Source organism: Ciconia boyciana, chromosome 11 (genome assembly GCF_034638445.1).
Source record: "Ciconia boyciana chromosome 11, ASM3463844v1, whole genome shotgun sequence".
Taxonomy (NCBI): Eukaryota; Metazoa; Chordata; class Aves; order Ciconiiformes; family Ciconiidae; genus Ciconia; species Ciconia boyciana.
In genome coordinates this window covers 24,731,328-24,747,337 of record NC_132944.1, presented here as the reverse complement: position 1 = coordinate 24,747,337, position 16,010 = coordinate 24,731,328, and the positions used below count along the sequence as shown (strand labels likewise).

General features: G+C 36.4%; 1 protein-coding gene across 1 annotated transcript in view; it reads left to right on the top strand.

Moving 5' to 3' along the window:
• The window catches only part of CACNA1D (calcium voltage-gated channel subunit alpha1 D), a 192,838-nt gene that overhangs the window by 96,182 nt on the left and 80,646 nt on the right, over positions 1–16,010 (top strand). The window contains exons 9-11 of the mRNA XM_072875921.1: positions 1,872–2,041; positions 10,957–11,044; positions 11,745–11,771. Of these exons, the coding sequence (XP_072732022.1) occupies positions 1,872–2,041; positions 10,957–11,044; positions 11,745–11,771 (285 nt within the window). The remainder of the gene's footprint in view (positions 1–1,871; positions 2,042–10,956; positions 11,045–11,744; positions 11,772–16,010) is intronic.

The following is a 16,010-nucleotide window of genomic DNA, read 5'->3' as shown; positions in this document are numbered from 1 at the left end:
TCCCTCAGAGAGTTCTGTTGAGCACTCTCTCTTTCATGAGCATTTTTCTGAAGAGATGGCCTTTTGAAGGACCTCGTCCTTGGATGCTAGGTGAAGGATAGCAAATGCAAAGCAAGCACTGGCATTCTTCAGCTTCATTACAGTGCCATCAGATGGAACAGGATGATCTACACATGCCAAAGCAAATTTTTGTCGAATTAAGTCCTCAGCTATAAAAGGTGTAGTGCCTGCCTCTTAGTTTTTGCAACAGAAAGCTTTTTAGCTTCTGCAACATAACATTAAAAAAAAATACAAAATCTGTATGGTTGCATGTAAAGAGCTTAACTCTTAAATTTACTAATGTCAAAGCAGAAATTTAGCGTTTAGAAGATGTGTTTGAAGACTGCAAATAAAACAATAAAAATAAAAAAAACCTGGAGAGACTATATCTTTGCAATTCCAAATAAGTAATGTCTGTCACCGAACTGAAATATTATGTTGAAAAATTAAGAGCCTTTCTGTTATTCTGCTATATCTTGTTAGCAGGGCAACGCTGTACTGATAACTGCATTCACCTTGTTAAAGTATTTTGCAAATCTTACACTAATTTCCTAATATTTTTCCACTTGAAAAAGGGTATTATTGAGTGCTTTAATAAATTTCCCCTTGAGAGTGTATGTATTAGGGACTAATTTCAAGTGAAAGCTCACAACAAATAAAGGGGTTGCAAATTCATAATAAATGAAATTGCTATAGCCATTTTTTAGGTTTAATTTCAGCCCTGTTTTAAGATTAACAGTTTAGAAAAAGCTTAATTTTAAATACTGACTTGTTACATAGTTACAGTACAGTTCAAAAGTTGCTTGCCTACCCCTAATCATACATATTGGTACTCAGATAAATGGGAAAATGATCCTTCTAGTGAAGGGAGTTATGTGGTTGGAGCTGTGTATCATACCAAATGTTGTAATAATATTGGCATATGAAATGTCGTGATGCAAGAATTTAATTGATAATTCTCTTGAGTCATATATCATTAAGGGAACCATAGGTTCATGAGGTAATTCAGGTTGGAAGAGACCTCAGTAGTCCATTTTATCCAACCTCCTTCTCAAAGAGCATGACTTAATTATTTTAATTATCATTCCATGATAATTTAGGGATCAACCCAAATCACGAAGCTAAACTAGACAGACAGTCAAATACATTATCTTGAGACTGGGACAATAAGACAGAGGATTCAATTTATATAAAAGGATGCATTTCTGATCTGCGAGAACAGGATTTCTAGGTTCTGTTACAGAGAGCAAAAGGGCGAAACAACCAGATCTCAAATAGCACAGGTGCCTGTGCATGATGTAATTAAGAGAGAGCTCATTAGTGGAATTCTGTGAACCATGCACTGAAATAAGTGTGTTTGGACATGGCCAATAAACCGTGGCTGGAAGAGGAAGGGTTTTAGAACTGGCTGCCAGAATTTCCTTTTCACTGAAACTTATACTCATCTCTCTGAAATTACTTCATTACTGCAAGTCAATTTCTCTTTGTAGCCATTAGATAAAACTGATTTTAAAATCTCCATGGAAGAACACATAACTAAATGGGGGACACACACACACACACACACTCTTCCGATATGGGAAGAGTCAAAAATACTGCTTAATTTTCAATTAAATCATAAAAGCTCCCAAAGTTTTGATGTAATACGATAGGGATTTGTCATGACTTCTTTGCACCGCTCTCTTGTTTTCAAAGAAGCTCTCAAATCTTTGGTGTAGTTTATTCAGTTAATTTTCTATGTCAGTATGTTATTCTGCAATGTCAAGACCTAGGTCAAAATGCCTGGGAGTTTAACAATTGGTATTTTTTTCTGCTTTATCTGAATTTGGTAGAGAATTTTCCAAGGAAAGAGAAAAAGCCAAGGCCCGAGGGGACTTTCAGAAACTACGTGAAAAACAGCAGCTTGAAGAAGATCTGAAGGGCTATTTAGACTGGATTACACAGGCAGAAGACATTGACCCTGAGAATGATGAAGAGGTCGATGAAGAAGGCAAGCGGAACAGTACGTGTTCTTTACTCTGTACTACTTCTGCGTGGGACAGTTTGATTGCTTTTAAGGGTTTTACACTGGGGTGAATGCAGCCTATCTGATGTCGCTTTCTGATTTCTAGTTTGCAGAAGTGTTCGTTAGCAGAGCAATCATGTCCGTTAATATATTGGTAATTGGTCGTGGAAGATAATTCAGAATCTTACAACAAAATTCTGCTCTGAGCTGTCCATGTACAAATCGCTGTCTGCACTCAATCACTACTGAGACTTAAAAACTTTGCTTTATTTGTGTTCTGCAAAAAGTTAGTGTATACAAGCTGTGTGCCACTAAGTATCATCATAAATCCTTAGTCAAGAAGAATATGTGTTTACCTGTAGGTGCACGCAATAGAAATAATAATAATAAAAAAAGCTTTAAAATTATGGCCAAAACTGCAGTCCTGAAATAACCTTGTGCTAATAGTTAGGGTTTTTTTGAATTTTGAAGTAGGGAAATGACATTCTGGATCTTTCTTTCTGATATTCAAGAAAACTATATAAAATCTTTTTTACTAGACGTATTAACTGAGTGTGAAATAAATGAAATCTTGTGGGATTTTTGCTTGACACCAAGAAATATAATTATCACTTACAATGTATTTATTTGACAGTAGTGTATAGTGTATTATGGGGAAGGTAATCTATGCCGTAGTGGCCCTCTAGTGCTTCTGACCCAAATTCTAACATAAAGGAACAAGTTAGTTTCATGTTATTGCAACAACTGTAAAAGTTATAATCGATTTCTCTATGTCAGAAATTTGGAGTAACAGCAGTATTTTAATGCCATAATTTAGTAGAGGTTATTTTAGCATCTTAGCCATGTTTACATAGTAGTGGTTAAAATTTTCATGAGAACTTTTAGTGCTGTACGTAAATGAGAACATGGATTCGGGATGTTGTTTATGATTTAATACTAAATGTAAGACTGAAGTCCAAGTTTCAATATACATACTAATGCTAAATAGCACCTTATTATTCATCTGATGCTCTGGAAAGTCATGATATTTATTCATTTAGATACCATTGAGTATATATAAGAAAATGCATCTACAAGTGGTTTGTCAAAGGCAACTCAGAATATTATTTTCTGTATTGAAATAATACATTATTACTGTTCTTTTTCTTCTGGTGCTGCTAATTTATTGTGAACTGTTCTTTTAAACCATAGTACTTTTCAGAAGTAGGAACATAGTGAAAATTACCTGGTTTGATATTGAGGTATCTGTTTTTAAACTTATCTCTGTATTGCATGTAGTTAAGTTTTAAAAAAGCTTTATATTTTTGAGTTTCAGAATTTTATTAGTCCTTTAGTTTGCAATAAAAGCAGGGTGTGAATCTGTGTTACTGACTGGAAGAGAGCAAGACGATTTTATGAGAGGCTGGAAAGCAGCTTGTGGGTTGATGTTGCTGCCAGTGCCACCCAGAAAGGAATAATTTATGTCTATATGAAAATCTGTAGCACAAAGAGTTTTTGTCTAGAGCAGAGCAAAAAAGCCAGAGTTCATTATACTTGGTTGTTGCTACTAAAGTTGTGTGGAAGGAATACATAAACTGTGGGTTTGAGTACCAGTATAAGTCCTAAGACTGAGAAGTAAAAGATTGCACATTTTGTGGAGTAAATACACTTTGTACAAGACTGCCATGCAGAATTGTAGGTGATGCCCAATTTGCACAGTGTTGGACAACCATGGTGTCAGCTATGGTGCTGATGGACTTGGTTTGCAAGTCTACAGGTGAAATCCCAGGAACTTTTTGCATCCTGTTCAAACTGGATGTTTGCTAACATGCTGCAAAAGAACCATTTGCTCCAGCATTCCTTAAACAGCGTCTAGGTCATACAGGTCTTTCATAAATCAAAAATACTTATTTGTGTAGTTGTTGAGTTTGAGAGAGCTTTTGGCTCTAAACTGTTAACTTAGACATAATTTTAGGGTAAGTTAAGAGTTGGAGGAGACTTGCAGAGTAAAAGTAGGAGAAGGAAAGTAATTAAAAGAACTTTAAAGCAATTCCCAAGAATTTAATTTCAGGCATGCATATGTATTTTGAGTGGAAATTCCCAGCTAATAGGCTATCTCCTAGCACTCCTCTGCATTTGTGCACATGTGCTTAAATGTGTGGCTCGGAATTTCATTTTTAATATCAGCTGCAACAGGGTGGAAAGGAGGAAGTGTTGCTAAATTGCTCCACCTCCTTGTGTTCAAGACATGCTCTGCTGCATATCACATTGCATGGGGATGTATGATGAGAGACAGCACAAGCTATCTATCCAGTTACTCCATGGGAAGCTTTTGGGTTAGGAGTATAGTTACGATAATGAGCTACCTGCTTGGGAGTCAGGTGAAATTTAGCTAGTTATCACCAGGTTAATAATCTTGAGTAGTAAGCTTAGGAAATAAATTTAGTCCAAATATACTGGTGATGTGTTTCTAGAAATGTCTTTGAAGCATAAGGTAGGGCTGGGTCCCAAGATAGGCAGAATAATCATTTGCAGGCTTCTAGGCAGCTATGTCCCTATTTTGAATACCTAAACCTCTGGATGATCAAGATTGCTGCTGATTTATGGTGATGGAAGATCACTGTAATGCTCTTCAATGATGTGGAAGAGCTCTGGGTTTAGGATACGTAAGATCTCTTCTCTCTATGGCATGAAAAGGTACATATTTCAAAGGCAGGTAAATCAGTGATTAATAGCTTCTTACATAATCCTTTCAAAATGTAGTTTAGGTTCCTGCAACCCCAGCATTTTAAAATTTGTAACCAGAGAAGTCATTAAGTCAAGTCATTTATATATGAACCCCCTGTATTTGTACATCTCTGTTGCTGATAGTGGGCAGGTATTCAGTGCTGCTGAATACTAGAATACCTTTTAACTACTAGAATGTCGACTTCAAAGCATTTCAAATTTAGCTCAAAATGCAAAATTAGTGAGAAGTGAGGGATTTAGCTCTGATTAGTTATGCTACTGGTAATTTCAATTGGTTTTGCCTAACATTGTGTTGTATATATGGACACATTTTTATTTTTTGCGTTGCAACTGCTGCCATCTACTGTGTAAATGCTGGGATTACATGTACTTAACACGAAGGGGTTACATTGGCTGACTTAATGGAAGAAAAGAAGAAAAGCAGACTTAGTTGCTTTGGCCATTCTTCCAATAAACATGGTAAAACATGTTCTGATTTGCAGTTGAACTTTCTTTTGTGCCAATACTGCATTTGTTGTGTTAGCTTTTGAAAGCACATTATTGTATGCGTTTTCTATAACAAAGGCATATACATCTTTAGCATGTAGACACTCGTGCATGCAATTCTGCTGTTTTAAGTGCATGTCTGAAATAGACTGGTGCTGCAGTGCTCTACCTTCCTAAAGCATAGTCCTTAATCCGTTTAGATTTCCACTGACATGTCTTTGGGTGTGACTGTTCTTGTTGCAGCATAGGTTTTCTTCTTCAAATGTCAGGTAAACCAGATTAAAAATGAATTTTAAATTCAAGTGTGAAGAAATTAATCAAAGTATTTTACAAGCTTTATAATGGATCATAGTGTAAGCTTAGAACAGTATGATGATAATATTGAGTATTTATTTATAATACTTTTAATGTAGACTCTAATAAAACATAACAAACTTATGAACTGTATCTCCTCTTGTTATTGATAGTTTTGTTTCTGTAATTTGTGTTTTATTCAATTTCTTTCCATCCCACAATGGAGATGCACAGGAGTTTTACAGTATGATAGTTATTTTTAAATCTGCATTCTTTTAATACTGGCAAACATATTGATTTGACATAATCACAATTGTAGTAATTAGGAGACACAGTTTTAATCCTACCTACAACAAAGTCTTTGGAGCAACTGACTTCCTTGCTGTCCTGAGAATCACTATTGTGGCTCAGACTGAGGTTGACAAATCTGATCCAGTTTCTTTACAGAATGCAGAATATTAAGTCAAATTGCTAGGACCTGATGGACTCGTTTTCTACAAATACTGAGTTTGCTTGAAATTATTTGTGTAACAGTTACATATATTGTCTAATAGCTCACACAGCTTTACAGGCTGGAATAATTTTTCCATAAAAATTGCTAAAAGACAGTGGTTGCAATCTTACTTTGGATATGTGTTTCAACATAGCCTTTAAACTAGCAGGTTCAGGTTCTGATGTCAGTCATGAAGCAGCTTGGAAGAAGCTGAAAACTTGCTGTCATCTGCCGGCCGCAAATGCTGTCTCGCTACTAGTTCCTGACGTTGCTAGTCAAAAGCATTCTCAAGCATGTGTGCGCTGACTTACAGTTTCATCTGTGTGTCTTGCAGGGCAGGTATACCTTTTATGAGTAGGATTTTTCCAAAGTACAAATTGGTGGCCTAAGTCTATTTCTTTCTGTATTTGTGAGACTATTATGCTGATCTGAGCAGCTCAGACTTAGACTACCACTGGATTAGAAATCCCACCCTAAATATTTTTCTTTGTATTACCTGTACCTGTATTTCTATAGAAAGCAACAAATCTGTAGAGTATACATTCTCAAGATTCACAGTGTGATCCTTCGGGCTAGAAGTGGTTGGTTCAGTGATGCTTCTGTAATGAAGACTGATTATTTCACTCTCCTTCCACTCCTATGTAACCATTCAACCTTATCTTGAGTTTCCATGGGCTGCCTATAAAAAGAGAGAGCCTATAAGAATGATTGTTGATAGTATCAACATTAAATCTGCACTACGACAACAGATACCTTGCTACAGTATAATGTAGAACATCTTCCAGGCAGTCCCTCCTTAAACTGAATTTACCCTGAGGAGCTTCACAGTCAGAGTAGATAGTATCACTTCTTTCTGATGTGTTTTCTGGGCATGTAGCAGACTTAGGAAAATTTGTGATGAATTTGCAATGATAATTTTGCCTCTGCGATTTTGTTGTTGTTGTTCTATTCTCCTGTTTGATTACGTCAAAGATTTGGTGTAAAGGATTCAGAAAATCTATGTTTTGAGAAAGTATTAGGAGAATTTTGGAGCTCGTGGAATTGGTTGGATGTTACTAGCAGACAGAAGATGACCATTTTGCAAGGTTGATCTAGAATTTTGCCAGTATAGTACCTCTTTTAATAATTGTAAGATTACTGATCCAGTAGCTATTACTGATTATCCAACTAGCTCTGCAGATCACTGCACTTCTGCAGCTCTTTTCCTTCAGCATGTGTAACCAGAAAGCTACCCAAAGTGCATCAGTGTGGAAATGAGATCAGCCTGTGGATCAAAAATGCATAGCTGAAGTTGAACCAGATTAAAATACTACTTATATACTTTCTAGAGGAAAACATTTCCAACAATAATACTTGCCACCACAGTTCAATAATTCAGGGTGTAATTTAGCCTGCTTCTGGATTCTACAGTGACACTAAATTGTCATCTAGCAGGATTATGGCATTTATTTCTTCTGACTCCAGCTGGCTGGGACATATCGATGCTGATGGACGCTGACTTGCTCTTAGCTATGCATTGGTTATGTTGTGTCCTGGAGTGGAGTTTGAAATCCCTGCTCCAAAATCTGAGAACTGTTTAGAGTAAATAGTGAACATTATAACGTGAGAAAAACAATCTATTTTCTTATCCACAGAAATAAAATGTAGTAGTTGATATACTTGACCTATTTTCTCTATACTCAGGAAAGTATTAAGCTGCATGCTATATGGGTTGTTTATATTGCCTAATGCAAGCATTCTTTTGTTTGAAAACAGTTAACATAATTGAAGAGAGCTGATACTATCTAGAAATTTAGATAATCTTTCCAGAAGAACGCCAGTAAAATAAGGGCAAAAGGTGAATAACGAATAGAGAAAATTTGGTATCTTCCTTTGAATATTGGAGTATCAGTTTACAGATCTCAAAGCTGGCCTTACTGAGATCAGACGGTCTTTCAGAAGTTCATTCTGTGTGCTGTACTTTGCCCAATGAACACTGCCCTTAAAAAAGCTGTGGTCATGAAATTGAGCCTTTCCAAGACTTGCCAGGTTGCTTGCATTAGGGAGAGTGGTTGTGGTCATGCAGTGCTGTTGCTGTTTTCTTCTGGCTAAAGATTTAATGACTTGCTAGCATTGCTGGAGCTAGACTTCCACATGGTGCCTTTCTCAGTCCTTCTGTCAAGTTTTCCTTTGGCATATAAATTACAGTATAATGACAGCTGAGTTTCTAATGTAAACTGACCTGTATACGGTTCTTTTTTTCCTCTTCCATTTTTGTAACACAGCACCTGCAAGTCACTAATAGAGCTAGAGCAGTAGCCCTGTCTGAAATAGAGAGTAACATTCTGGCTGTATTTAGTTATTAGCAGAACTGACATTGGCTTCAGTAGGGACAAAGATTTTTTTTTTCTTTGGTATTTTGTTTTTCTTCATGCAGTCATGTTCAAGAAGGGCTGGTATTTCTTACTGTGGGTTAACACATCAAGTCTGGGTAGACTTGAATCAAAATTATGTTGGTTTACACTTACTCTTTTAGAGATGAATTGGCATGTATTAAAACAAATAGCATTTGTGTGACACTGGGTGACACTTTATGAGCAATTGGATTCTAAGTACTGCTTTTAGATGAGGGAAGGGTTGATAAATTTGAGCACAAGTGTGAGACACACATCGCACATGTAATACTTGCAAAAGTGGGCCTAGCTCTTTTCATGGCAGCTCTTGGTAACAGTGTGTGAAACGAGACTTCTGCACTCATATTTTGCAGTTGCCCATCACAAGTGCTAAAATGTTCATTGTTAGGTGGCTATAATGTTGTGTTTCCTAACAGTATGCAGGTCACCTAGCACAAGACAACCATTTCAGTTATTAACCAGACAGGGAAACTCCTTGCATTTATTGCAAAAGACCCTGGCATTTTTAAATAAAGACTATTAGTTCTGAAGATCTGAGACAATGTCTTGTAAAAGATATTGAATAGTTTTGTAAATAGTTTTGTAGATTTTTTTTTTTCTTAAATCCTTTCAAATTTTAATACTTGAATTTGGATATCATCAAGGATTGTTTGCTTTACTTTTGGTTGAAATTCCTTTTGAAGTCTATGACTGTAAGCTGTGAAGTTCACACAAGACTAGCAATATTCATTTTTTAAAACTGATTTATAGAGAAGCATGATATTAGAATTGAGGCACTTGTAGGTGCTAACCAGGGATTTTTCATAAGTAAAGCAATTACAGTAATATTTTAAAAGAATCATCAAAACAGAAGAACCTTGTGAAAGAAGGTTTTGCTGTGCTTAGTGCCTGAAGTGCCTGAAGTTTTATTCAAACACCTGCATGGACATTTTGGATCTTTCTTTGTTATGCCAACCCTGTGTTTAACATTTCATGTAATGGTCACTTACATGTATGGGGACAGATTCTCAGCTGTTGCAAATAACTGAGCACCTAGCCTGCATAGACCTGTCACTCTCTACTTGGATGGAACTGATGAGCATGGAAACCCAACTACCATTTACCACTTCCATGTATCTCTATGTCAGTGTTGAGGCAATGTAGAGGCTGTGCAGAGAAACTGTTACTAACGGTTCTCATTTTGTACCTGATCTGTAGACAAATCAGAAAATTCAGGGCCTGGTTCTGGAGTCTGACTTATATTAAGATGTGTGTAATTAAGCCTGCTTTAGGCTACCAAAATAGTGAGACATCCCTAACAGAAATAGGCATTGTAGCCCTTCTGCCTTCAGTACTCTCAGTCCACAGACATTGGCTTAAACCCTCCCCAACAAAACAAAACAAACAAACAAAAAAACCAAACAAGCAAACCATCAAAACAGCAGAAGGTACTGAAATTACTGTAGAACAGCAAGAACAAAAGAAAAAACAGAATACCTTTAAGATACTCTGTTTTTCTTTTGTTCTTGATGTTCTACAGTAATTTCAGTGCATCTTCCACCTCTCTTATTTTTTCCTACTTCATATGGTATTTCTACTGTATAAACGAGCAACATTAATTTTACACTTTTCTTGTTTCTGAGGTTTTCCTTTCATGCTTGCTTTGCAGACATGGAAGTAGTGTTCTCCCCTCGGAAGTACTGAGAACTCCGGCTGTTCATCATTTCCTAACACCTTTTGACATATGTTGTCTTCCCTCTATATTTCAGTTGATTTGAAGATAAATGATGATGACCAATCTGCAAATGAGTTTTGTCTAAAAAACCATTAGCTACACTTGCTAACTATTCAGTAATGATCCACGATATGTACAGTAATTCACTGTTTAACAAATATAGTAATCCCCTTTTTATTAGTAGTAATTATCATCATCCTTTGTAGTACCCATTCTGCCATTCCCAGTGCTCCTTCCTGTCTGCTCATATAGTATTTGCAGGCACAATTACTTTCTAGCATCTTGCTGTGATAATTCATAAGGGAAGTAAAAGCATAGAGTGGTCAGTATGATCAGAGTGTGATAGTTCCTATTTTCAGAAGAACTTTCGTGACGTTTCTTGGAATTAACGAGCATGTTAGCAACACTAAAACTAACACTTAAGCACCTCCAAAGTGTTAGCAGAACACTTCTTAAAATCAAAGGTCACAAAATCTAGCTCAGCTTTATTTCCTTGCCAGGGGTAGCAAGCTCTTTGTTACAAAACTCCTCTATGTTGTATTCTGTAGTGCATTTTCAACAGTTATGTTGAATCATTGGAAAGAAACAAAAAAAAGCTACTATACACTCTGGAATTCTGTGTGCTTGCTTTCGTTCTAAGAGGAGGACTGATGAAGTGTCTTTCTTCATCTGCTGTTCCTCAGATCTTCCAAGCTCTCATTAGACCTGCAAAAAGTGGAGGCATTCTTGCAATAGAACAGGAGATCACATTCTGTGTAATGCCTTGCTTGGCTATCAATCTAAAGCAATTTCTGTCTCCTAACAGCAAGCATGCCCACCAGTGAAACTGAATCAGTGAACACAGAGAATGTGAGTGGAGAAGGAGAGAACCCAGCATGCTGTGGGAGTTTATGGTGAGTACACAGACTGTTTTCAAGTACCCACCCTCATCATCTCAAAATTTAGAAGAATCATTCTTTCCCCATTGTTTATTTAGCCCAAACTGCTTTCAAATAGTCAAGCTTTGTAGGACACTTGGGGAGTTTTTTTGCCTTTCAGTAGTTTTATATTAGACCAATTATTACAGCATTAAAGCACTCCTAAAATTCTCAAGAAGATAGAAAAGAATTCAACTAAACTTCCAAGTGGAGTCATGTTTTCCAGAAAGCTTTTGTAAAATATAATTATTGTCCAAAATAATAAGAAAAGAATGGAAGTCCCCTATGATATGTAAAAAGAAACATTTTCTGGAGAATACATATTTTTTAGGCAATAACTGAACGTGTGGGAGTATTTCTATATCGCATGGTGTTTGCTATTTATTTGCTCAGATTTTCATTACTTCGAGCAGCTTCTGCATGAGCAGTTTATTTACTTAGTTCTAAAGGAGATTTCCTTTCTTTCACTTAGAAAATTTGTAAAGCTTTAGGAATGGTATTTCTGAAAATAAATAACAGACAATTCAATTTCATCATTCACGATGCATTTTGTTAAAAGCTTGGTTTTATGTATGTGTAATTCCAATGTATTGATTTACAAAATCCTAAAGAGAATGAATTTGTGTTAATTATTTTTTTTCCACATTCTTAAAAATGTGTTTTCCTTTTCTTCTAGTCAAACCATCTCAAAATCTAAGTTCAGGTCAGTATTTTCCTCTCTCTTCATCGCTTTTATTTTTCCTTGTGACTATTTACACATCATGATGATCTCATATAATTATTCTTTGCTGTACTTTAAATTTTACTGTGTGAAAATTCTTCCCAACAGTTACTGGTGAATACAAAAGTAAGGTATCCATGAACACTTTTGGAAATCAAACTCCCTGATTTGCTTTGCTGATATTTGTGGCTCTCTCTTCACTTACTAGGAGCATTTGGGAATATGAACTTCTTTTTTCAAGTATGATTGCAGAAGGGAAGTGTTATAAGCAAAATTAATAATTAATAGTCCTGATATTGTAGATGCTGGATGTGCCAGTACAAAACCAACAGGTTTCTTTATTTTGATTTTATTTTCCAGTCTTATAGGACATATATTTAGAAATTAGAAAGGATAATTGCAAGCACAGAAGAGATACCTCTTTCTGTTTAAAAAGGTTAGTTTACTCCATGACGGAACAAAAAAAAAATAGCTATGTGATTTAAGCTGAGTAATCAAGTGGTAGACTTAGTGAATCATGAAGGGCAAAGACACTCCTACAGTGGCAGACAACCCACAGAATAAATATTTTTCACGGAAAATTTTCAGTGGAAAAAAAGGGACAATCAAGAAGATTTGGCAACATCTGGCATCAGTTTTGGCAACATCTGGAATAATTCCAATTTTTTAACTCTAGTAAAACTGATTTCAGTGTTGGATGTATAGTAAGTAATTCATTGGTAACAGCAGTGTATTCTCCTTGCAGCAATGAAGAGGAATAGCATACCCAGGTTTATTCTACTAGCCTTACTAGCTCTAATGACCTACCAGCGCTGACCAGTTGCAAGCAATTGGATTGGACTTGTGTTCCTTCCGAATAGTCTTCTTTCTTTTTTGAAGAAGAGTTCCCAGGCAACAGTTAACTGGTGCTTTTCTACACTGACAGTTTTTTATGTGATGTTATGATCAAGCTTTATTTTGCCATCTGTTTCAGCCAGCAAACTGGTGACAGCATATAAATGTGCCTCACTCTGCTGAAGACTGTGGCCAGTGGCAGTCTGGCCATTTAGGATGGTAGCGAATACGCAACTAACTTTTTAGAAGTTTCATCATTAGTTATTAAAGCTGTATCATTTCTTGTATGCCTTCTGCTACAGAAACTGGCCTTAGATACACCAACTGAATGGATCAGTTATGTCCATGTGGACCTTTGAGCTTAACCCTTCATGAGAATTATGAGAGATGAGACTGCTTTTAGCTTAATAAAGAGAAGCGATTCAGTATGCTAATGGTCTGTCATTTCTCTTGCCATTGCTTCCAGTTACCATAACAGTAGAACAAATGGAACAATTTATTTAGTATTTCATTAGCTGAGAATCCCAAACAAGCATGATTATTTTGAATCATGAGATTGTCTCCAATCAACCTTATAGCATACTGTTTATTGCTATGAAGCCTACCCATGCTGGTTTTAAAGGAGAAACTCGAATATGAAGTGGTCGCATGAAACTTCAAATACCAGACAGTGCAATAGACTGCCATTATACTACATTCTCCAGGTTTGGTCTGTTTGCACAGTGGGGACGCATAGAAGCATTACAGAGAAAGCAAAGTAATGCCTATGTTCTGAACCATGCCCATTATTCATATTTTAAGGAAAAAGAGAACTCCAGAAGTTCTGTTAAATGAAAGCTGCTACATCATCTTTGAGAAAGGAAAATTTCTACCCAAACCTGATGTTTTTAGTAGTCCAAGCAGTGAGTAAGAAGCAGTCAGTGCTATCCATCTCTACCATCGTTGTTCATAATCAACACATCAATTTGAAAGAAAACTTATTTGCAAGCCAGAAAGTCACCAAAGTATCTCCAGCAGTCTAGATTCTGCCACAGTCCTAAATGTCTTTTGCATGACCTCTTTGATCAGAATCTGTTCTTGTGGCATTGAAAAACACAAGTCACACAGAAGTTCGTTCATACATGTATTGCTGCATCTATTCACAGAAGTTGTGGCAATCGGCAACAGGAGGTTGGTGTCTCTCATTTGGAAGTGCTGCAGGGGTCTGCAGCTGCTTGAGGTCTTCAACCATACTTAAAGTTTTTAAGCTGAATTTGGTAATGGGAATTTCCCCTTCAACTTTCACGTCTTTACTTGTAGCATTGGAGAAAGATCTATCCGTTTTAACTTAATGAATCCATGTCAGGAGGAGTATTGAGGCAACAGAGCTCAAAATTATAGTTGTGCCGTTGTCTTCCAAACACATGTGGTTTGCACCATGTCCCAGATCCCTAAAAACAGCTGACAACATCTGTTATCAGAGAGAGAAAAAGCACTCTGAAGAGCTGCTGGCTTTGCAATGCCACTAAGAACAGAGTGTATCTGCTCTTCTATCTCTATAAGGATCTGCAGACTCATGGTTCTCATCCCATTGCTTCTGGATACCTAACATCTCATATTTACAAAATCAATTTTTCTGATATGTCAGAAGAATGTAATTTTGGTGTTTTTCATTTGAATAACTAGTTTCTAAAAAGCTCTGTTTACCTAAAATACAGAAACTCTCAGTTGTGCAGCAAAGCCCTAGATTATGTGTTCAGCTGTAAGGGATGTCCTAGCACATTCTAAGCCAAACACAAAATCTTGGTCTAATTCTCAGTCTTCTGGCCTGATCCTCACTCCAACTTTGGGAATGTTATTCTGCAGTGGCAGTACATTGTGTTTCAGGGCAAAGTAAATCAGGACATAGCTTATTGGTTTGACAGTAAATGTCTTTGCCTTTGGATCAAAATAGAAAATGCTTTTTATTGCAAGCTAGCCTACCTGCTGTACCACAAGTGAAAATAGCAGTTAATCCTTGGAAATATGTTTCTGTACAGTCAGATGGGTACTTGGTCAAGAGAATTACGTCCTAGCAAGATAGAGCAGTTATCTGCCAGTTTATTAAGTGAAGGTGTCCATCAGCCACACGTTATGCCAGGATATATATGGGTAAATATGATCTGTGCTGCATATTTGTAATCTTCCAGGTGGAATATGAAATGTTTTGATACTAGAACAACTGTTTTTTCTCCTCACATGGAAGCAACATAGCTATGATTAGAGGAAGATAGGGATCTGCTAGTTGAAGAGATTTGTGCACTTTGTCCTCTGTGAAGATCCCTCTTTTTAAGAATTTGCTTCCTTATTTGTCAGTGTGATTATATGGTCACATTAACCTTCAAGTCATGCTAAAAAGCTGGTACTATGCCCTGAATCCTGTGACTACAAAAATGAGGAATGGAAAAATAATCTCAAAGGCTTCTATTTTTTCATAATGAGTGAGCGCTCTAGTGCAATTCTTCTGTCCTGTATTTTATAAATAGGAGTAGTGAAGTCTAGGGTCTCTGCACAGATGTTAGCACCCACAATTACAGAATAATTCATCTTGGACATTAATATTTACTTCTCTGTGAGCTTACTGGTGAAAATATGAGGCACGCCAGTTTCGCAGTCACAGGGATTATGCATGTGGTTCTAAACAGAAAGTCCAGTTGAGAAAAATACCATGTTATAATGAAAGGCTGCTGATACAAAATAATCTGAAAATGAATGTTCCTACCTTTGCATAGGTCTAGTAGCAATATGCAAACACACATGAATAGCAAGTAAACAAATTAAACTTCATAGATTCTGCATGACTGACTGACACTGAGTTCAGTCAGACTCAGTGCAAGGCTGGATTTCCCATGTGTGGATTCAAATTTAAGGCCAGGGCCTAAAGGACCACCTAAACATGAATACCTGAGTGAATGAAAGTGAAATTGGGAACACATTTGTAAGAATAATGATTTGCTCATAAATAGTTATGAAGAAAAAATGATAAATTATTTAATGAGAACAAAAGCAGTGAATAATTTGGTTTGTTGTAACAAACTATGTCAACTCTGTGTCCTCTGTGATTTTAATATTTATGCAACTGCTGTATTTTGTGAAAAAGGCTTGATAATTTCATGAAAGCAGTATTATATCATTGTAAAATTATGAAAATGGAATTTCCCCTCAAAAGAAAAGAGTACATTTAATTCTTCCATAAAAAAATTATGCTATTTGGTTAAAACTAGGAGGGGTGGTTACTAAAAATTAGAAAACTGTTGCATGAAAGTAGTGTAATTTGTTTTCCTGTTTTATATAGCCGCAGGTTTTCCTGGCCAACAGGCCATCTACTTCAGTCTGCTAGTTACTATTTATCTCTTTACTTGTACCAAT